Genomic DNA, 24,302 nt, shown 5'->3' with positions numbered 1-24,302 from the left:
TTCCCACAAATAAATCTGTGATTTTCACGTGTGTTTTTCATATCCACAAATATATACCTGATGTATTTTTAGATCCACAAATATATTTGCGATCCACAAATAAATATATACGTGATAATACACCGACGTTTTACAAATTGCAAGACTTGTTTTTCAAGATTAACCCCCCCCCCCCCAACCCGCCCCGCCCACACACACACACACACACGCACGCACATGCATGCACAAACACACACAGACACACGCGCACACACGCACACGCACGCACACACGCAAAAGAGTGAAGACGTCCTTCCACGCCGTGTTCTTCAATAGAACTACAATACCCGGAAGAAATAACCATCATCGTACTATAAGGGCGTTGAAGTCCCCCGAACAGGTTGGTGAAATATCCTATGTTTATTCAAGGCTATCTGTTCGATCTGAATCAATTTAAACAAACTTCATTATCACCTAAAACAAACGGGTGGCTTGTTTGGGCAATTTGAGAATTAGTACCTGTGAAGTTGCTTAAAACAGTAGTCTTAACATTATGTGTATTTTAAAGAATATCCTGTATATATTTTTATGTTTTTATATTATCAACTGTCGTTTAGAGGCGCCGCTCAACTTTCTCAAATGTTTTGTGTTTTTCCATGACATATGAAAACAGAAACTTAACCATGTTTTGTATGAAACGAAACTGAAACTTAACTGTAATAAAAGCGACGAGGTGGCCGGGGGAGGAGAGAGAGTCGGACGGAGCCGAGCGTGAGTTAAGGTCTCGCGTCTCCTCTTCTCTCCCAGCCGCGGTTGCATAAAACAAACAAGCAGCTTCTGCCTCCTTTTTCCTTTGTGCACGGTCGGTAACTAAGGGGATCTGTAATATCAGACCCAACATTTAACTGGTGCCGAAACCTGGGACCTGCATCTGGACGGACGACCGCCGCCGAACCGAGGACACCGAGAATCTGTCGACAGCGTCTCCCCTTGCGGGACGGGTCTCCCTGCTCCGGCCTTGGCCATTCGCCCGGACACCGGGTCCTGCGAACCAGACCGGCACCGAGGACTAACAGGTATTATGCTGTTTAATTATCACGATTTACACAGAAGTTTGAAAAAGGAACACTAAATATACTGAAGAAGTAACAGAAAAATAGAAAAGTGGGGAGAAAAAGCAAAGCGCTTGGGCGTTGGCCCGTGAAGAAGAAAAACCCATGGTATATATGATCCGGGCATCAAAGGGATCACGGTTTTATTAGATGAGATCCAAAATACTTTTATTGACTAGTTTTTAACTTGTTAAATAAAAGTGTAGTTTTCGGGTGCCCGGGTAGAGGAAATTAAACGTTGCCGTAAATACGTAATAATTTACACCTCCCCACTCATTGTTTACCAAAATATCTGTGTTCAATATAACTAAGATTTATCAGGTCAGAACAGAACTGACTGCGATTAAAAATAATCGCCTAAAATACATGGTTTTAAATTAGAAAATGGTGCACCACAGAAAAGACTAAGTGTGTGTGTTTGTAAGTGTGTGTGTTTGTGTGTGTGTGTGTGTTTGTGTGTGTGTGTGTGTGTGTGTGTGTGTGTGTGTGTGTGTGTGTGTGTGTGTGTGTATTGTATGTGTGTTTATGTGATAAGGAAAAGGGAGTAACTGCTGCCCGCTCCGGAGTAGAAACAATGGGCCAGTCATTGAGAAAAGAAATAGAACAACACCAGGATGTTAAGTTTATTGCAAGCTTTGACGCTAATGCGTGCAAGTATCTGGAATCCTGGGTGACCAAGTATGATTTTAACCCGTCTTTGAGAGATGTCAGGAACAAAGAGGAAGTTAAGAAAAGTTTAGTGGAAAAAAGAGCAAAGAAGATTAAAAAGGGAAAGAATGTAGAAAAATTGGAAGCACAACTACGTGCTGTTGAAGTGTGGATAAAACAGTGTAAAATGAGGGCAGAAAGCATTTTGGAAAGTGAGAAAAGAAAAAAGGAAAAGACAGAAAGAAAAATGTACCAGATGAAGATAAGACCTAAAAAGACAAAAAGCGCAATCATCAGTCTTCAATGCCATGCACACATTTTTTCAACATGCCTCTCCTCCACCTTCTGGACCAATTCACTTCCAAAACCAACCCAATCGGGGTAGAGGACGTGGACGCGGAAGAGGAAGAGGCCGACCAGCCACCAGACAGGATGTGTGCTACAATTGTGGCAAGTACGGCCACTTCGCCCGAGATTGCCGCTCCAAACAAAAAATTGAGACCCCAAAATCTGACCACTGGGATCCAACCGAATGACGCGAGCAGGAAAGGTCAAGTGATGAAAACCCTGATGACACCAGAACGATCGTCGAGGTGCTTGACCTGACAGTCCTGTTTAGCCAGATGTCCTCTATTGACCCAGCAGTAAGAAAACTAGGCTTAGGGCCATTTACTACAACATTGAAATTCATTGTGGATTCAGGAGCACAATCCTCCGTGATCACTGATCTACCAACAGGTGTCAAATTGTCAAAAAGCACAATAATGGTCATAGGAGTGGGAGGTAGACCAGCCATCCATTACTTTACCGAACCACTGACCATTATTGATGAAGACGGAACAGAATACCCAGATCAAACTTTCGTTTACGTGCCTCGTTGTCCTGAAAACCTCATCGGACGAGATTTGATAAAAACCATGAGCCTTGTATTAATGGTCGAAGGCTCTAGCATGGTCGTGACAAAAAGAGGACAAGAAACACCAATGCAGATGTTAGTACTAGAAGGAAAAGACAAACCACGCCCATTCTACAGTCTGGATCCGATCCAAAAAGGTCCAACATCAGTAACAAACAATCTGCAACAGATGCCAGAACAAATCCTACCAAATTCAAATTGGGTGCCCCAAACCACGTACCCACTTCACTCCACCATCCGCTTCGCCCCGAACAAAGAGGACAGAGACTTCTTTGATCAATGGTCCCGATTGACAACCATGCGGGCCCAAATAAAGGACCTAATTTGGGACGAACAGGCAGGATGGATGGCAGCCACAGTAATCTTTCCAGATTACATATATGCATTAACCACATATGAAGGCTTTGGCATTCCCTTCCACATTTCACTGGCAAAACCAACAGGCTGGAGATGGAAAGACATAGGATCAAAAATAAGAGATGTAACATGGTCCGAACAACGACTTCCGTGGACTCCATGTCAAGATGGAAGATTTAAACGCATCATGTCATCAGGAAACGTGGTCTGGAGGAAAAAACTAAACTGGGTGACAACATTTGTCCCCAGCACCCACCTAAGTACATGACATCCGGAGGAAACCACGATCCTGGCACTAAAAGACGCCATGGATCAAATACCACCTCAGCTGTGGTCAGCGTCAAAAACCGATGTGGGCCTAATGACCACAGCCACAGAAGTAACAATTGAACCAAGAACAAACTATCGCCCACGAATCAATCAATACCCACTCAAACCTGATGCCAAAGAAGGAATCACACCAGTAATCATGAACATGGTAAAAGCTGGAGTGCTCATAGAAGCCCCCAAGGTAACTTGTAACACTCCAATCTTTCCAGTAAAGAAAGCAGACACCACGACCTGGCGAATGGTCCACGACTTAAGAGCCGTAAATCAGGCAGTAAAACAGAGAGCCCCCTGCGTCCCCGACTCCCACACTGTACTCAATGCGCTGAAGCCACAACAGAAATGGTTCACAGTAATTGATCTAAGCAACGCCTTCTTTTCCATCCCATTGCACGAGTCTGCCCGTCATTGGTTTGGTTTCACCTTTAATCAAAAGAAGTACACCTATACGAGACTACCCCAAGGCTATGCAGAGAGCCCCACCATTTTCTCTCAAGAAATCAACAACTGTCTGAGCCTCCATGAACACAGTGAAACCACTCAAATCTTGATTTACGTAGATGACATTCTCATCGCCAGTCCAACCAAAGAAGAAAATCAAGAAGAAGCAGTGAAACTGTGTCAACACCTGGCAAAGACAGGAAACAAAGCCTCACTGACCAAACTACAGTGGACTCAGACCGAAGTAGTTTTCTTAGGTCACATCATATCGGCAGAAGGAAGAAAACTAACCTCTGATCGGAAACAAGCTATCCTTGATGCCCCCAAACCAAAGACCAAAAGACAGATGATGGCCTTCCTAGGCCTAGTGAACTTTTGCCGTCTATGGGTTCTGGACTTCGCCGAAATAACGCAACCACTGGTGGATTTAATTTACCAAGAAGACATCGCCCTGGCCGATCCCATCACATAGACGAAAGAAGCTAATGAGAAGTTCAATCAGATAAAACAGACCATCACAAGCACAGGCCCCTTGGGCCTACCCGACTACAAGAAACTGTTTACCCAAACAGTGGACTGCAAAGACGGATTCATGACATCCGTCCTACTCCAACAACATGGTACACAAATGCGACCAGTGGCCTACTACTCAAAGAAACTTGATGCTGTCGCCAGAGCCCTGCCCCAGTGTGTCCAAGCAGTGTGTGCCGCAGCAATGGCTGTCCAAGCATCCGCCGAATTGGTGTTGTTCCATCCCACCACTCTACTAGTAACACACTCAGTAGATGTTCTTTTGACTCAAACAAAGATGTCATTTCTCTCACCAGCAAGACATCTTGGCCTAACAGCTGTGCTGTTGTCCCAACCCCATCTTACCATCAAGAGATGCAGCACTCTCAATCCTGCAAGTCTTCTCCCAGTGGAGACAGATGGGACACCACACAGTTGCACAGAAGCCACCGAGGAAATCTGCAAACCAAGAAGTGATTTGTTAGACACACCCTTACAAGAAGGAGAAGCAGTGTTTGTAGATGGTTCCTCAAGCAAAGATGAACTAGGCAACACCAACACAGGCTATGCAGTGGTCACACAACAAAAGACACTGAAGAGCGGACGATTAATAGGAAATCTGTCAGCACAAGCAGCAGAACTCATCGCGCTAACAGAAGCATGTAAATTATTCAAAGACAAAGCAGTAACAATTTGGACCGACAGCCAATATGCCCACTCGACATTGCACATCTTTGCCGCCATGTGGGCTCGACGAGGAATGAAAACATCAACAGGAAAACCTGTTCAACACGCCAAATTACTCACTGACCTTTTGGCCGCTGTACTGCTACCCTCCAAAATAGCAGTATGCAAATGCAAAGCTCACACCTCAGCAAAAGACGCCGTTTCTGTAGGAAATGCAAAAGCAGATTTGGCAGCCAAGCAAGCAGGCCAAGACAAAACAAAGATCGTCATGCTCGCCAACCACAAAGAAACACAACAACACAACAACATTCCAAAACAAGTACTAATTGACATGCAAAACAACGCTCCAGACAAAGAAAAAACACTATGGAAAATGATGAACATTGAACTCACCCCAGAAGGCCTCTACCACAAAGAAGACCGACCAGTCATCCCCCGCAGTCTGTTCCACGCAGTAGCCACATTGAGTCATGGGAAGTCCCATGTCTCAACAGGAGGGATGATATCTATGGTAGAACAGACAATGACAATACCACAGGGCTTACAAACCTATTTTAAAACTTTTTGTAGGTCATGTATGGTGTGTTGTCGTCACAATGCTCAGGGAAACTTAAGACCACAGAGAGGGAAATGCCCAGTGGGCTCCTACCCATTTGAAGTTTTACACATGGACTTTATTGAACTACACAGAAGTGGTCAGCACAAGTACTGTTTAGTGTTAGTAGACTCACTAACTAAATGGGTTGAACTTGTTCCTTCAAAACATCCAAACGCCCTCACAGTAGCTAAAGCTATTTGTAAACACATAATACCAGAACATGGCATTCCACGAGTCTTGTGGAGTGATAACAGTAGCCATTTTGTAAATACCATCGTTGACAATATGGCCATCCATTTAGGGATCACCCTAAAAAATCATTGTGCTCCCCTTATGGGAAAATCAGCCATGGTCAGACAAAACAGGAGAGGCAGATCCACTGACTAAATGGTTATGTGACTTGTTTAAAGAACGGACTGTGTCAAGAGCAAATGATCTGCCCTCTACCTCTATTCCCCCTGCACAGGAAACGGTGACCCCGGGTGACCTGGTGTTGGTGAAGGTGATAAAAAGGAAAACATGGTCGAGCCCACGCTGGGACGGCCCATTCGTTGTTCTCCTGACCACACCCACCGCTCTCAAAATCGCTGAGAGAGAGACGTGGATCCACCAGAGTCACTGCAAAAAGGTCACCGAACTCAGATAAGGGATTACCCCCTGATTCTTGTCAAAAAGAAGAAGAACAAAGGAGAAGATGACCCTTTTTCAGACATTGTTTGGACTTTGATCATTATAATGTTTATCTTATTATGTGTTATTTGTTCCTGCTGTATTGTCCCAATGTCTAAGAGATTAGTCGCCCGTATGTTCGTGGCCCAGATGTATCAATATAACTTACTACGCGTAGAGGATTATGTTGACACTGTGGAGACCGACACAAAAGTGTGACCCTCATCTTATTGTGTTTTCCTAACTTCAAATTCAGTTCCATTCTCAGACCAAGAGGTTCTCGTCACCGTGCGGTGGGGGAGTTATGGAATTTTTTCCCTTTAAGTTAAGGGTTTTCGCCATTTCCTGAGAATGGTTCAAATGTTGTGAATCTATTAATGAAGTAATACTGAGAAAACTTAATTGTTTTAGTATTTACTGATGTCCTTTTAAATCCACAACAGGAGGGAATGTGAAGTTGCTTAAAACAGTAGTCTTAACATTATGTGTATTTTAAAGAATATCCTGTATATATTTTTATGTTTTTATATTATCAACTGTCGTTTAGAGGCGCCGCTCAACTTTCTCAAATGTTTTGTGTTTTTCCATGACATATGAAAACAGAAACTTAACCATGTTTTGTATGAAACGAAACTGAAACTTAACTGTAATAAAAGCGACGAGGTGGCCGGGGGAGGAGAGAGAGTCGGACGGAGCCGAGCGTGAGTTAAGGTCTCGCGTCTCCTCTTCTCTCCCAGCCGCGGTTGCATAAAACAAACAAGCAGCTTCTGCCTCCTTTTTCCTTTGTGCACGGTCGGTAACTAAGGGGATCTGTAATATCAGACCCAACATACCTGCGCGGAAAAGATTTTTTAGTTTCGCTTTTAGCAAGGGGGTGGTGGTGGATGAAGTTTTAAAGCCTAAATCGATCCAGTACATTCCTTGGAGGAAGACACACACAGTGGTTTACACATTTGTTACAGCTATTTTCTAAAATTGAATTGATTCGTGTGTCCAGTCATCCCACAAGAGTGTCAAAATGAGAGAAAAAAAGTATAATAATGTAAAATGTATTTAATAATAAAATAAATGAAAATAAAAAACTAAGAAATCACAGCTACACGAGTATTCACAGTCTTTGTTCAAACTTCAATGCTTTGTTAATGCGCCTTTGACAGCAGCAATTACAGGCGAAAGTTTAATGCTACAAGCTTGACATATTTTGCCCATTCCTATTTGAAGCACATCTGAAGCAATCTCCGTCTGGTTGGAGATTGAGGAGGAACATCGGTGAATGCCATTTTCAAATCTCTCCCACTGATCTGTATATATTACTGGATAGCTGATCACTCAGTTCCTTAGACCCCAATATTAGATTTGGTAGAGGCATCTTTTGTTGAATTACAGGTATATTTTTTTTAAATACAATTTATGCAAGTTTCCTCCTGTAAACATCAGCAAGCTTCTAATTTAATTTATACGTGTACAGTGTTCCCTCGTTTTCCGCTGGGGTTAGGTTCTAAAAAATATGCGCAATAAATGAAATCCGTGAAGTAGTTAGCTTGATCTTTTACATTTATTATAAATGCTTTAAGGCTCTACAACCCCTCACCACACAGTTTATGCACTTTTCTCATCGAGGCATTTACATTTTCTCGCATTTGTCTCGTTTAAACATGCTCAATGCTCAAACCTTCATAAATTTTATAAAATGGGTACATTACTATATTAAAATAAAAGCATGCAAAATTGCACTAAAAAATCTGTGAGACCGCAAAAAGTGTAAAGCATAACTCAATATATATATATATATATATACATTTGCACAAAAGTACAATTATTAAGTCTGGTATAGCAATACCTCCCTCATCTTCTGCTGCACATACTAAGAAGTTAGAACCATATATACAGTATGTGTCAAAAGAAAGAACCTTGTCAAAAATGAATTTGATAAATTACCTGTGGTGGATCCTTATCAGTAGAGTATCCATTAAAACAATCTCCCTTAATACTGTGTTTTTCAAACAATGGTTTACTACTCTAAGAATAAAAAAAAAAAAAGTGAGATCTTACTGTGATGCACTTAAGTATAATTCCAAGCATTTCTTATGTGTCAAAGGCTTTTATTGACAATTACATTAAGGTTATGCAAAGAGTCAATATTTGCAGTGTTAACCCTTCTCTGCAGTTCGACCTGTAATGCTGTCATTTAACTTCTTGGCCGCATCATGACAGATTTCAGCCCATTCTAGCGTAATCAATGCTTGGAGTTTATCAGAATTTGATGTTTTTTGTTTGTCCAACCACCTCTTGAGGATTGACCACAAATTCTCATTGGGATTAAGGTCTGGAGAGTTCTCCTGGCTATGGACCCAAAATGTCGATGTTTTGTTCCCCGAACCACTTAGTTAACACCTTTGCCTTATGGCATAGTGCTCCATTATGCTGGAAAATGCATTGTTTGTCACCAAACTGTTCTTGGTTGTTTGGTAAAAAATGCTCTCAAAGAATGTTTTGGTACAATTCTTTATTCATGGTGTGTTCTTTGGCAAAATTGTGAATGAACCCAGTACCTTGACTGTAGCAACCCCACACGAGTGGCTTTAGGATGCTTTACTGTTGGGACTCACCGATTCTTCTCCGGACAAGGCTTTTTTCAGATACCCTAAACAATCAGAAGGAGATTAATGTATACAAAAAATATGGAGGTAAATATGGTGCAAAACTAACTTGCAAAAAAAAATTGTACCTGTAGAAAAAGTGTAAATTTGTATCTTTAAAAGTTGGGATTTGTACCTGTAGAAATGACAACTTGTAGTCAAAGAAGTTGCCACTAGGAGTCACAAGTGGTTGATCTGCTGCTGTCCAGTCACGTGAGTTTTGCACCATATATCTCACTACAAAAGGTGAAAACTGATACGTACTTGTAGAGCGCCGTGATTTATACTCGTAGAAGAAGAGGGCAGGCTCTGGAGGATTTGGGCGGGCTAAAGCTCAACCTCATTGGTTGAAAAAAAGCGTGTTTCGGGCAAATTTGCGACGCTCAAAACATCCACTGACATGCAACTTTTGCGGAGAAGCATTGAACTATATATGCTGTGTGAAACTGCAAAAGTCGAATCACTTCCTGAACCCATGACGTGCTTAGCGTCATCGGTGACGTAATTTGACCGGAATTAATTAATTTCAGTGGCCTTGTGGTAGAGTGTCCACCCTGAGACTGAGAGGTTGTGGGTTCAATCCCCGGTCGGGTCATACCAAAGACTATAAAAATGGGACCCATTTCCTCCCTGCTTGACACTCAGCATAAAGGGTTGGAATTGGGGGGTTGGATCACCATGTGAGCACTGCTCACCGCTCCCTCAGGGGATGGGTCAAATGCGGAGAACGAATTTCGCCACCACTTAGTTGGGTGTGACAATCAGTGGAATTTATTTTATTTTATTTATTAATCACGCCTCGACACGCGCTTCAGAAATTTCTTCCTGAATTACTCGACACATGCTCCAAAGCCTCGACACGTTACGTCCCATCACTACAACACACCCCAGACAGACAGAGAGCAAGTCAGATGACATGAATCCAGTTTTTTTTCTTCTTCCTTTTCCCTGATCTGTTGTGCTCCTTGTTGTAGATCACCACTCAGAGATTATGGAGGTGGATCGGGATGTAGAAATACCCCAGAGTAAAGCCATGGTCCTCAGAGGTCACGAATCGGAAGTTTTTATCTGCACCTGGAATCCAGTCAACGACCTGCTGGCATCTGGGTCAGTATCAAGCGTGTCCGCTGTGCTGCATCTTGCAGTGATGCACGTTGAGTTTCACGAATGGATAACATATCTAATGTTGTCAGCATGTTAAGTACGTGTGTAATGAAATGCATATATTGAGCAATGTCACTTGTGTGAGGGCTCCCACCAGATGCCTGCGTTGGCAATGTGTGCGTAGTGGCTGGAGGCACTGAAAGTGCAATGCCTCTGTTCCCTTGCCCACGTATTTGAAGAGGAAATATACAAATTCCGCTATTTTATTCATTTTAATGATGAAATCATTGAGATTATTGGATTGAAAAAGAAAATCAGTACATTGTAAAGCACGGAGCAAAGAAATGCAATGAAAAATAATTTTATGTAATTGTTGTTGTTGTGCAGGAGAAGGGACAGGGAGGTCTTTTTGTGGTCTGTGTCTAGAATATGATTGGTCTGCCCATGCTTTGGAAACCTATTGATTAGTCGTGTCGATTTCTGCCACATATAATCAAACCAGTATTTAAAAAAATTCCAGATTACAAAAAAAAAGGATAAGTGCTTCTTTCAAGCAGTTTATCAGCACTTCTCCTTGAAGTTTTCTTTAAGAATAAACTATATTAACTTTGTCTAGTCCAGCTATTAGCCCGCTATTGATGGGCTAGTAGCATCAAAGTCACAGTGATTTTATACATCTTTAAACAACTTTTGAACCCAAGTGTAAGCAATGCATGCAAACAGATCATACAACCATACTCCCAAATTCTTAATCTTTATCCTCTGTGACAAATGACTAATATTGCCACTTAGTTGAGATTGTCTTCTTTCATCATCAGATTCATTATGTATGTTTGTAATATACTGCCCCCTGGTGACCAAGGCACACACACCATTTAGTTACCATGATACACAAACTCTTTACATTTAATTGTATTTTGAAATGCAAGTATTATGAGTTACAAGCACTGATATTGGAACACATTCAACTTGTAAGTCTTCTCTTAAACTGCGATATTATGCAACATGCATTGCAGGCAAACAGACATGTTCTATCAGCACGACCCAAGTTTCCTCTTCTAACCACACACACACAGATGTGATAGCTTGTGAAATTTCCCCCCTGATTGCTTGTGTGAATGAGTGAAGCCCATTTTTTTGTAAATGGAAGTCTTCAAGATGTAGTGGGTAAAACTGAAATGGAACAGACGGGAGCGCATCGCGTTACTAACATTTTGAATTTGGTTGAAATTGAAACGATAGCTCCATTTTTATTTTCTAAACTACCAACAGGTCCGGAGATTCGACGGCTCGAATCTGGAACCTGAGTGAGAACAGCTCAGGTGGGTCCCCCCAGCTGGTTCTGAGGCACTGCATACGGGAAGGGGTCCAGGACGTACCGAGCAACAAAGAGGTCTTCTCGCTAGACTGGAATGTGAGAATGCGTTCAACTCAGCCGTATGATCTCTCGGGTTAAACCGAGGGTGCACGCATGTGATCACTTTCTTCACAGGAAGTGTATCTCTTGTTTCATGATGATAATTAAAAAAATATATATCTTTTGTCTTTCAGAGTGAGGGGACACTCCTAGCAACAGGCTCCTATGATAGCTTTGCTACAATATGGACAAAAGACGGTAAATTGGCACAGCTTCTGTTTTGTTGTTTAATATTGCCGCCTGTCTCAATGATGTGGTGTTCACAGGTAACCTGGCCAGTACTTTGGGTCAGCACAAAGGTCCCATATTTGCAGTCAAGTGGAATAAGAAAGGAAACTTCATCCTTAGTGCTGGGGGAGACAAGGTAAATCATTCTGGGGGTCCAACTATAATTGCTGTAGGACAAGCATCTGCACATATTCTCAGTATTTCAAATACTCATTCACTATCAGGTTACATGCCGTGACGGTCCTTCTTATTCAACATTGCCATCTAATGTTCATCGGTATAACACGTGGCACCAATAACAGTATTTTAGACAACACAGCAATCAAATCATTGATGAAAACTAAGTTGTTGTTAAAAATTGTAAAAATAAAAATTTTAAAAATTGTAAAGTCATAAATGAAGAATATATCCCTTATTTGTCATTTGACCTCACAGCTGATGATACATTCTCAAGAAAGAAATAATCATGAGAGGAACTGCCCATAAAACTCAGACACGCGTAAATGCATAAATCTGACCAACATCCGTCAAAAAAAAAGAAGAATTTGCTGCATTGATTCTTCCCCATACTGCCAGACGTTTTCTGGTGTGTTCGACTTTTCCTTCAAGATGTACAGATTTTGTGTTGTGTGCAATATAAGCACTGAACCGACCAAAAGTAGACCCTCTTCTTTCTTCAGAAAAAAAAGGGGTTGTTTCAAGCTGTTCTTTTGTCATTTGCAGTAGACTGTCGATTAGTTATAATCACCCCAAAAAATACTGGCTTCTGACCATAAAGCGGAAAAAAATCTATTTTAGGAAAAGACAGATCAAATAGAACAGTGAATTTAATGCTGATATTTAATTATGTGTGCGTCACTGATTCACTGCATGGCTCATGTTAAATGTCGTACTTCATCTTTTCTTACGATTGCGATATTTTCTACTTCCTACTGCTACAAATACTCTGATTATACCATAAATGTATAAACCCCAATTCCAATCAAGTTGGGACATTGTGCTTGTGAACAAGTTAGCCTTTTTGTTGATGCTCATTTGAAAAGGCAATCATGACACTCGTTTCCAATGAATTTGTTTACCTTTGGAAAACGTTCCAAGCAGGTGTTTTGGGGGTGTTGCTCAACTTTACAAGCCCTGCATTTCCCCGTCCCAGCCTTTCTAGGAATATGTTGCTGGCATCAAATTCAAAATGAGAGAATATTTGCCCAAAACTCAAACGTTCATTCATCGGATGGAACATTAAATATCTTTTTAGACTACTGAATTGAATACAGGTTGATTTAAATTGATTGATTGATTTTTTACAAATAATTTAATTCTGTTCTTATTTACTTTTTACAATGCCCATAACATCGCTTTATATAGTGCAAAATTTAAACAAATTATGGTATTTCTTAGCTTAGCCATAATATGATATAAAATGTAGAATTTGGGTTCATAATTCAATTTTTAAGGGATTTGAGCATTTGAATGTAGCCTGAATATCTGCTAAAATATGTTGTTGTTTCACATTCATTATTAACAATAATAATAACAAATCTTTCACCCAGACCACAATTATTTGGGACGCTCACAAAGGAGAGGCCAAGCAGCAGTTTCCTTTCCACTCAGGTGAGTCACAAGAATTTATTATTGCTGTGTACAGTGGAATTAAAAAGTCTACACACCCTGTTTCAAATGTCAGGTTTTTGTTAGGGATGCACAATAATATCGGTGGCCGATAATTATTGGCAATTATCGACCAATTTGACGTCGTACGGATAAACCAGATAATAAAGAAACCAACCGAAAATAATAGAGATGCCACGTTGGCCACTGTTGTGGTTGTGGGGTAAATGGTGCCCAACTCCTCAGCCCCTCCCCTCTCCTATGGTAGTGTCGTATATTTGTTTTTTGTTTTTTTTGTTGTTTTTTTTCTTTCCCTTTTTTTCTTGGGAGAGCTCAGTATTGATCATTTGAAATGTCATCATCATTGTTCTCCCTTTTTTTTTTTTTTTTTTTTTTTTTATGTGTGTTTGTGCGTGTGTGTGTGCGTGTGTGCGTGCGTGTGTGTGTGCGTGCGTGCGTGCGTGAGAAAAATAAATAAATAAATAAATAAGAATTCCCATACCGTTCACCTAAACCGAACACTTCAAAATCCAGCCAGAGTCGTGGGGCCGCCAGGAGACCCGAAGGGGGACCAAAGAAAAGAAAGAAAAGCGAAGCCCAGCACCGACCAGACACCACCCACCGGGCCACTAACCTTCACCAACCCCAGAGACATCCAAACTCCAACAAATCAGGGAAACCTCAAGGGCCCAAAGGAGAAACTGAGGAAAGGGAGAAAGGACAGACGAAGCAGAGTGAGATCCACAGACACCAGCCTCCACCGAATCAATGACCTGAGGGAGAAACAAATTGTGTCTGAGTCTCGATAGATGCTGGTGTGGTGGATCTAGCATGCATGAAAATCGCCACCAAAGAGGGGAGCCGTCGACCCCCGCCAGGACAGAGCAAGCGCAACACCTCAGGGCCCCCCAGGCCGCGGCCGCGCCAAAGGACGACCCCCGGGCCCCGCAGGGGCCACCGGCCGGAGAGCAAACCCCGGAGCAGGAGCGCCCCCCACCCCAATGCGGCCCGCGCCCCCAACCCAACGCAGCAGCACGGGGCACTGCAGGCCCACCAGGCACCCCACCGGCCCACAACCCCCGCTCCCCCCGCCACCCACCCCAACCCAGCCCCAACCGCCCCCAGGTCCCCAAATCCCCAGACGCCCCCCCCACCCCAGCACCCCGGCACCCCCACCCCCCCACCAACCAAGCCGCCCCCGCCCCACGCCCCCACCCCCACCAACCGACAGCCCCCCAGCCCCCGACCCCAGACCCCGGGGACACACCGCACCCAGGCATCCGCGCCGAAGAGGGGGCCGGGCAGCGGAGCGGAGAGGGCACCCGCGCCCACCCCACCACGCTGTGTCGTATATTTGTGACGTCATAATGCGCACAACCTCGTGTTCACAGAAGATGCATCATGTCGAAGTTTATACTGTATTGTGGACACCAGTATTTTCTTAAACAATGGGCTTTTCACTTCTTGCATATGAAGCAATATCGAAGAGACCTTGATTGATAAGCCTGCTCGGAACAGACTGCTTGCTTTCCTGTCTAGCTGATACTCCCGTTCTCCTCCCAAAACCAAATCAGGCTGCATAAAAAATTTGACCTGGGTCGTCCCTGGGGCCTCCTGCTAGTGGGACACCTCTGTAGGGGGGCGTCCAGGAGGCATTTGAACCAGATATCCGAGCCACATCAGTTGGTAACCCTCAACGTGGAGGAGCAGCAGCTCGACTCTTGAGTCCCTCCTCACCGTATCTCTAAGGGAGAGCCCGGATACCCTGCGGAGGAAATTCATTTCGGCCACTCGTATCCGGGATCTTGTTCTTTTGGTCATGACCAAAAACTCGTGACCATAGGTGAGGGTAGGAAGAACGTAGATCGACCGGTAAAACGAGAGCGTTTTCTTTCGGCTCAGCTCCTTCTTCACCATAACAGACCAGTACAGAGTCCGCAAATAATGATCAGAGGTGACGAGAAAGTGGAGGACATTTAAAAATAAAATAAAATACCAAATGACCCTCATGGTATCACTGTGCAATCACAATAGCTGAAGCAACAAAACAGATGTATTTTTAGTCGGGACTCTTAAGACCAGATGGCTCATCAATTATGGACTCGGGCAACTTGGACAACATGGGACATTGGGCATATTGTCAAGTGGGTCTTTAATTTCAGATGGAATGAAAAAGTCTTGAGTCTATAATTTTAACTTGCTTCATTTTATTAGAAGAACCTGTGTAACTTGTATAAGTCAATTTTGAATTTGGGGTAGTTTTTTGGGGAGGAGAGCGGAAATGTAAATATACAGCTGAGATGTGCTTGTGTAGTTAGTTGTGCACCCTTTTATAATTGGGGATGTGGCTGTGTTTTAACCAATCGCATTCAAACTCATCTAAAATGGGAATCTGCACACAAGTGCCTTTTTATTTTTTTTTCACCACAAAATATCCCATTGAAATGAAAAAACTCAAGGGGGAGGAGACAACAAACACAAAACACAGTTAGATACTCAACACAAACTTGTACAGGCAGTCCATAAAGTCTGGGTACGTGGTAAAAAAAAAAAGAAGCACATAATTCTGAAAACAAAACCATTTTATTCATTTGAAATGTAGCTAAATATTATTTGCAACATGATTTCCATCATTTTCAATGCCTAATCTTGGGTAGGAAAAAATGCATTACCCAGTCGATGTGCAGAAATCGACATCAATGCCAAACTCTTGTAACGAATTCTCACCTGAATTTTGCAAAGCGCATCAAATTATGCATTGAAAATGATGGAAATCATGTTGAAAATAATATTTATCAACATTTCAATTGAATAAAATTGTTTTGTTTTAAGAAGTATGTGTGTTTTACTATGGACACCGTGTACAAAAACCTGCCAAATAAAGTTCAGCTGTTCCAGTAGGCTTCTTCGGGCATTTTTGTTAACATATGCCAAGGTGTGCAGAGAGATCCTCACAGTTTTGGAACGAATCATCTTGGTGTCTTTCTTGTTTTTAACTGGCCACTGGACAGGAGTGTGCAGACTTTAAAATGTACAACTCACAAACACGCTGATTGCAAAATGTGTATTTCTTCTGTTGGTCCCCACAGCGCCTATTATGGACGTTGACTGGCAGAGTAACAACACGTTTGCCTCCTGCAGTGTGGACATGTGCAATCGTGTCTGCAAACTGGGTCATGACCGACCCGTCAAGAAAAAAAAACCAAATAGTCACAGCTATTTGCTGTACAGTATGAATTGTGTGATGCTAACAGTTACATTTCAATAAAACGTGACTCTGTTCCCTGTCCTGCTGCCTGCCAGTGGATCATTTGATTTCACGGTGCGTCTGTGGGACGTGGAGCGCGGGGTTTGCATCCACACGCTGACCCGCCACCAGAAGCCCGTGTACGGTGTGGCCTTCAGTCCTGACGGCAGACACTTAGCCAGCGGCTCCCTCGACAAGTGTGTCCACATCTGGAACACTCAGGTATGCTCACTAAGTCTCTCTCTCTCTCTCTCTCTCCCTCACATTGGAGACAGCCGTGGCTAACATCAGTTTGCGTGTCTGCAGACCGGTGCTTTAGTCCACAGTTACAGAGGGACGGGAGAGATCTTGGAGGTGTGTTGGAACGCCACCAGGGACAAAGTAGGAGCAAGCGCATCTGATGGATCTGTAAGTACCTCTGGCTCATCTCCACCACTCACCTCATCACTTCTGCTGAGAGGACTGACTTAGTGCCGCTTAGATCATCAGAGTGCCGCATTCACACCCGGAAGTCAGATTTTACTGGCCGAAATGTTCGCCCGGTTGTGATAGCACCACTAGAACATGTCCCGTTTCATTTGGACCCTCCTAAATAAAGCTTGTGAACTACCCAGGTAGGGTTTTTCCTGGTGTTCTGATCACTCACCCCAGTGGTGCGGTTTATCAGCATATGTCCATCAATGCTGATCACAAGGACCGATTACAAAATTAGCATTTTGCACTTCATCGAAACACATTGAATAGCAAAACGGAGAATCAAGAGCTGTGCCAAAAAGTTCAGAATAACCTTCGAGCCATGCTAATTACTAAGCTAACTCAAGATTGACACGGGTAGCACTTTTCACAATGAATACAGCGTTCCTTTACTTTTCACTGTGCAAAGTTTTTTTCTTCTTCAAAAACCGTGTACGAGCCACATGTTATTTTTGCTTTTATTTGCAGTAGATGACCACAGGTGGCAGTATAGGCACTCCCTAGACCTCGCTAGTTCCCCTCCTTCCCTAGTCTTCTTAAGCACAGGTGTAGGTGATTAGGTTATGGGAGCTGGAAGGTCATGCGGTGCTTACCACTTGCTCATACATACACTCAAACCAGGGTTTTTCCTGGCTCAAATTAAGGCAGAGGGTGGTATCATCCTGACTATAATGGGTGACTACCGATACCAGTGTATCGGTGCCAATACTAGTCTTATTTTAAAGTATATTGGTACTCACGGCGGTGAACGCTACGATTATTGACCGCCCTCCTGCGGCCGCTTTACGATCAGGTACAAGAAATGAGAAATTATATGAATACAAAGTTGCCATTAACTTCATGCAATTTTGACGAAAAATAATATATTGGGATATATAGGTCTTTCTTTAAAATCGTCTGTCATTTATGTGGTGGGGAATTTTATTTCCTAGTGGTATCGGTATTTGGAATCAGTAGTGGTGACTACTCAAGAGTTGCGTATCGGTCGGGAAAAAAGTAGTATCGAACATCCCTAATTCTGACCATGCCCCATGACGTGCATGTATTCTGTAAATTCAACTCGCTTTCATTTTTTAACGGCAACATATAATAATTCCATGTTGAGCCGAGTCTGTTAAAAATATCTCCCACAGCCATCCACCGCAACTACAGGACCCAAAGTAGTCGCTACAAACCGCTAATACTGTCTGTCACCTTAATAAGCAGCCTCTTTGAAGTTAATTGTCTTCAATTAACTTATTTTTGTACATCTCCTGTGAGTGCAGTGCAGGAGGAGGTGGGGTGGAGTGAATAAGACACACACATTGTGTAAGAGTTACTGGGATCTGTTTCTAAAAATAGTAATGGGACACTGATTTGCTAAGAAGAATTAAAAGAAAACGTTTTTTTTTTGTTTTTTTTACATATCATGGTACACATTGCTTAACTCGTTCCATACATAAGGCGTATCAATACGTCATAAAAGTCATAGTCACCGCATACATATGACGTATTTATACGTAGGAGCGCGGAGGCAGCGGACAGGAAGTAGAAAATGAGCGATGGGCAGAACAAAACCGTAAACCTTGTAGGATTGCTTTTTGGCAAAAACAAAAAACATCCTCATCGGTCCATCAAAGCATGACGGCGGCGATCGAGTTACTGCACGTCAAGGAATGACGCTTTGTTTGTCAAGCAAACTCAACGAGCAGCCGTTGAGCAATGGTCCACGGGGTTAACGGCTCATTTCGCCGAACACGTCGACCCCTGGACCACTTGACGCTGCAACAGAGCTGGAGTCAGACCAGCAAATTGTCTTTTCATGTGCAATCAACTGTTATTGTGTTATCAAAATAGAACACAGTATTCTGTGGGCTTTGCAAGATCAGTCAAAATCCAGTAAAATATTGAAGGGGGTTGTGTTCAATCAAAATGGCTGGGATTCATTAGTTAATTTACCAAATAATTTATATTTTAGTGCTGTCACTAACGACTTTTTTTTTTTAAAATTGAGTCGCCTATCGATTATTCCATCAACTAATCTAATCCCCCCCTCCCCCAAAAAGTTTTTCCCTTTTTTTTTTTTTTAAAAGTCCACTAAGGTTGAACGTGAGTTGAATTTAGTGTATATAAATACTCATTGTTCCTTATATTCTGCACACATATGCACACATTACACAAACACCAACAAAATTAGCCTATGCTAAACGATTAACTCTTTGACTGCCAAAAATATTTAATAACGTTTAGTAAAATCCTAAGGAGGGCTGCCAAAGACGTTAAAAGACGTTCACTATGTTTTTTGGGGTTTTTTTTGGAAACGGGTGGAGGAAAGCCTTGGCTAGCTGTGCTGAAAGTATCAAGCAGATCTAGTTAGTATAATGACTATTTTTGGGCACTAGATGGCAACGATGACTCTCTTTGGACAAGATTGGGTAGGCGTCAGTAGAGGACGTGAGGCGGAGCTAGAGTGTTGAGGGGAGAATGGCTGAGGAAGCGAAAATGGCGACCGGTTGCAAGCAGCTCAGGCTTGAGCATTTTTTTCAAAGACGAAAAACATCGACCAATGCTAAAGAGCACATTGATGACGACGATGATGATGATGGTGACTCCGAGGTTGACGCCGAAGTTGGAAGCGTTGACGCGGCTATGATCACGTCGTAAAGCCTCACCGGCTAGCGATGCTAACGCCGGAAAACGCGGTGCACAACTGAGCACTTCTGCACAGGCGGACGTTCAATCGGACGACGAAGAGTACCCCGAGTCCAATGCATATTCATCGGAGGAGTGGGTACAGTCTGATCACGGAGAAGACACTGGTTCTGGACTACGATGTCACCATCAATGGAGTGGATAAGATGGATCAGAACATCTCTTACCACCCGGTATAGGAACTGAAGGACATGAGGAAGCCAGACGTAACACCACCGTAACGTCACCGTATCATGATCCTGAGAGTAGACTTGATGGCAACATGGCCAAACACACACTGCAGTATATACTTGCTATTCCCCGGAAAAAAAGGCCGGCAAGAAAGTGTAGCGTTTGCACGCGAAGGGGCAATCGCAGTGAAACTAATCTGTTGTGCAAATCCTGCTGCGTCTCCTTGCACGCAGGGGAATGTTACACAAAAAGAAAAACTGTAGTTGAAACATCCACACAATTGTAAATAGTACCACGGTTGCACACATTTTTAAATAGTTTGCCAAATTGTTTTGTCAAATTGTTACACTGTTGAATGTAAATAAACGTATTTTGCTATCAAAAAACACTTTTTCATTGTTGGTGGTAGTGTTTTACAGAAGTAAAACACTGTTAAGGTGTTTGTGGCATCATTCATGGAAAAAAAAAGGTGTCAAATTCACTAGAGTGCATGAATTAATATCGTTTCACAAAAATCTTGATTTCTCCGTATTTTGTTTCAAAACAGATTATTTGGGTGAAACTAACCATTTTCTATTGTTGATTACTGAAAAACGGAATGAGGTAGAAACAAACTTTTTTTTCTGATGAAAGATGAGAGATCAATCTTTCATTTGGTAGTATGTGTGTTTCCATAGTCCAAACACAACATTTTCTGTGGATCTTGAAAGATCAGTCAAAATGCTTAAATCAGCGCACCCACAGTATCCCTTTTCTGAAAACGCTTGGCAGTCAAAGAGTTAACAATTAGCACGATTAGCATTAGTCCTGAATAAACTCGAATCACTTACTTATTGTACGTTTCCTGAAAATCGCTTCATAGTCCAACATATGAACAATCCAATTTGATAAAACATATTAATGGACTTAAATAGCACTTTATCTTCATCATATGTTTACTAAGCCTGACGTATTCGCTTGTCTCGTTCAAACATTTTGAGTTGTCGAAGCCTACAATGGCCATTGACGCAGCATGCTAACGGTACCACACGCAAAGCTTTTTCAAATAACTTACTTCATGCGCCACTGTGATGTTCTTCTACGTTTGATTCCATTTCATTCAAATCCATAAACGTCATAAAGTGAGTTTGTTTCTACCGCTAGCGTCCGTGTTTGCGAACTCCCTTGCGTTTATTGTTAAGTGCATTGTGGTCAACTGGATCAATTTGGCACATTTGGTGGCGTAAAACCATAGTAATAGTCCTTATGGCAAATGCTGGAAGGCCTCGCCTGCACGCTACTTGGAGTGAGTGGGAGGGGAAAACTCGGCCAAGTGGCCATATCGTGAGGAGTATTGCTCTATGTTTACAATAGTAGATACCGCCTTCCTGTTGCTGACGCACGTAGGGCCGCCATCTTACATGTGTCTGGTGCCAATAAATTCATTAGAGCTCTTTTATTATTTAGTGATTTTGACACAGGAATTACGTGGGGAGTGATTGACACCTTATGTGGTCCAATCTCCTAGCCTTCCTTTGTCTGTCATGGCCAATGACAATGCGCGTAAAAGGTCCTCCCTACGATGCATGAACCAGTCATATATATATATATATATATATATATTATGCTGATAGTACAAATGGTTCAAGAACAGCTTAAATTTTACCTTCTTTTTGGGGGGGGGGGGGTCGTTTTCCGCAAAAATGACAGGAATGATAAAAGAGGTACATGTCAAATATTCACGTTAAGGTCGCAGATGAGGAAGTGTGACTCGTGGCTTCCTGCCTGTAAACTGTTTTGTTCACTGCCCTCTTGCTCCTCTCTCGTGTGCAGGTTTGCGTATTAGACCTGAGGAAATGACACTCGTGCGGGGGAGCCATAGACCGACTTCGAATGTGTACATAGCCAAAATGACTGACTGTCCCTGCCTGTCCGCCACACTGCTGTAGTCCCCACCAGACGCTATGGCCTGCCGTTTGCGCCAAACCCAGCGCTGGCCCATCCCCCACCTTCAAACACTCGTTCAAGGACCACATTTTCACCACATCCGCTTTTTGAACAAGCAAGTTGAACGCATCTAAAGTAAAAAAAAATAGTGCAGTGTTCTAGTGAGATTCACGGGGTTTCAATCACATTTTGTCTGACTCCTCATCAATGTTGAAGCCAATGTCTGCATTCCAGCTGTCATCTCACAGCCATTACAACAGCTCAATACAAATGAACAACCACGAAGGGAGGCTTGTCACATGTTACACATGTTACCCGTTTGAAACGTTTTGTACCATTTTCAAGTTTGCTTCAGTGGTGTCGATGGTGACTGAGCTGTACTACAGATAAAACAATTTCAAAATGTATTTATTTTTTTTACAAATGAAAAATACACGTTTAAAAAATAATAATTTGAAAAAATAAAAACCTGCACAGTGCAGTTTGAGTTTTGGTAACATGACACAAAAACAGCATTTCTGTGCGGGGGGGTAATGCTAATAGGCAAGCCAGTGAGCAATAAATTAAAGTATAACATTTAGTCAAAGAAAGCCAAAAAGTCGATTTAACAACACCTCTTTCTTTGCTAATTTGGGCAGAGGAGAGAGAAATACTCCAGCTATCTTAGCTATAGCAAGACAATGAGGATGGATTTATGAGACAGAAATGTTCAAAATCCAACCCAAGTTCTACTGTAGAGTTGGCCAGGGTATGGTGAGGGATCCTGGGGAGCTAATCAATTATAATGTAATCAATCATTATTTTTGATAACTGATTGTTTTAAATTGCCTTTTTAAAATTATAATTTGTCCAAAATCCTCAGTTTCAGCTCCTTGACTTTAGATATTACCCAATTTCTGTTGTCCTCCATGAGTTGAATCATCCATCCATCTTCCACCGCTTATTCGAGGTCGGGTCGCGGGGGCAGCAGGTTTAAGAGGGAGGCCTAGACTTCCCTCTTCCCAGCCACTTCAACCAGCTCCTCTGGCGGGATCCCAAGGGCGTTCCCGGGCCAGCCGAGAGACATAGTCTCTCCAGCGTGTCCTGGGTTTTCCCCGGGGCCTCCCGCCGATGGGACATGCTCGGAACACCTCTCCAGGTAGGCATCTGAACCAGATGCCACCCCTACCAGACACCCTGTGGAGGAAACTCATTTTGGCCACTTGTATCCGGTATCTTGTTCTTTCGGTCACGACCCACAGCTCGTGACCATAGGTGAGGGTAGGAACATAATCGAGTCTACATCACTGCAGACGCAGCACCGCAGACGCAGCACCGATCCGCCTGTCAATCTCCCGCTCCATCCTGTCCTCACTCGTGAACAAGACCCCAAGATACTTGAGCTCCTCCACTTGGGGAAGGATCACATCCCCGACCCAGAGACAGCATGCCACCCTTTTCCGACTGAGGACCATGGTCTCGGATTTGGAGGTGCTGCTCTTCATCCCAACCGCTTCACACTCGACTGCGAACCTCTCCAGTGAGAGTTGGAGATCACGGCTTGATGAAGCCCACGTCATCTGCAAAAAGCAGAGATGCAATGCTGAGTCCACCAAACCGGACCCCTTCAACGCCTTGGCTGCGTCTAGAAATTCTGACAAATACTGACATTTATCAAGAAATTGTAATATTTAAAATAAAATGATTAAATACAGAGGATAAAGGGTTGAGGTTAAAATACCTGTAGCGGCTTTAAAGATCCACTCGCAGTAAAAATGTTTTGTTTTCATTTTATTATGATCGTAAGAGTACAGATGCTTGAATATAATGTTAGTCAAATACAAGTAGCTGAGTACTGTCCACTTTTGGTTATAGGTTTAGGTTATCTTGTAAAACATTCAATAGGGTTCTGTAGCTCTATAGTAATTTTCACATCTAAGCACTAAGCAGCAGTTTATGAGGTATTTTTTTTAGATTTTTTTTTTTTTTACCGGTACAAGCTATTGATCGTATGTTTACACTGGTAGGCTTCAAATCTTGAAATAAAAATTGTGACTTCATTGTGTTCAGTTTTCGTGACAACAACATGAGATGAGCTAGCTAGCTAGCACCGGATTACGAGCTATGTTTGTACAATAAATCTTACCTTCATACTAAAACTTATTTCTTTCTGCCCACTTGGAGTGCTCTGCATGTCAACCAACGTTTAAGCTGTTCCACACGTTGTTTGCATATGGAGCCATGTTGAAATTTTCACGCCTGGGACGTCCCCTTCTTCCAAAATGACGCGTAAACTGGTGTGGCTTCTCTGTTTGTTTGGAATTGCGGACTTGTGCATGGGCGTCATTTGAGTTCAACCCACTGTCGTTCGCTCAACCAATGAGGTTGAGCTTTAGCCCGCCCAAATCCTCCAGAGCACGCCCTCTTCTTCTACGAGTACAAATCACGGCGCTCTACAAGTACAAATCAGTTTTGCACCTTTTGTAGTGAGATATATGGTGCAAAACTCACGTGCCTGGACAGCAGCAGAAAAAACACTTGTGACTCCTAGTGGCGACTTCTTTGACTACAAGT

The 24,302-nt window shown here is 42.7% G+C and overlaps 1 protein-coding gene across 1 annotated transcript; it reads left to right on the top strand.

Moving 5' to 3' along the window:
• Window positions 1-220: 220 nt before the first annotated feature.
• Window positions 221-23,994, top strand: LOC144043118 (F-box-like/WD repeat-containing protein TBL1XR1). The gene is given in 10 exon segments (XM_077556352.1): window positions 221-379; window positions 872-1,055; window positions 9,858-9,990; window positions 11,260-11,401; window positions 11,539-11,602; window positions 11,671-11,768; window positions 13,183-13,243; window positions 16,330-16,709; window positions 16,794-16,895; window positions 23,042-23,994. Coding segments are annotated over 10 exon segments (1,554 nt in total). The 3' UTR covers window positions 23,273-23,994.
• Window positions 23,995-24,302: the final 308 nt, after the last annotated feature.

This window comes from Vanacampus margaritifer, chromosome 2, assembly GCF_051991255.1.
Source record: "Vanacampus margaritifer isolate UIUO_Vmar chromosome 2, RoL_Vmar_1.0, whole genome shotgun sequence".
Lineage (NCBI taxonomy): Eukaryota > Metazoa > Chordata > Actinopteri > Syngnathiformes > Syngnathidae > Vanacampus > Vanacampus margaritifer.
This window is presented reverse-complemented; position numbering and strand designations above follow the sequence as displayed.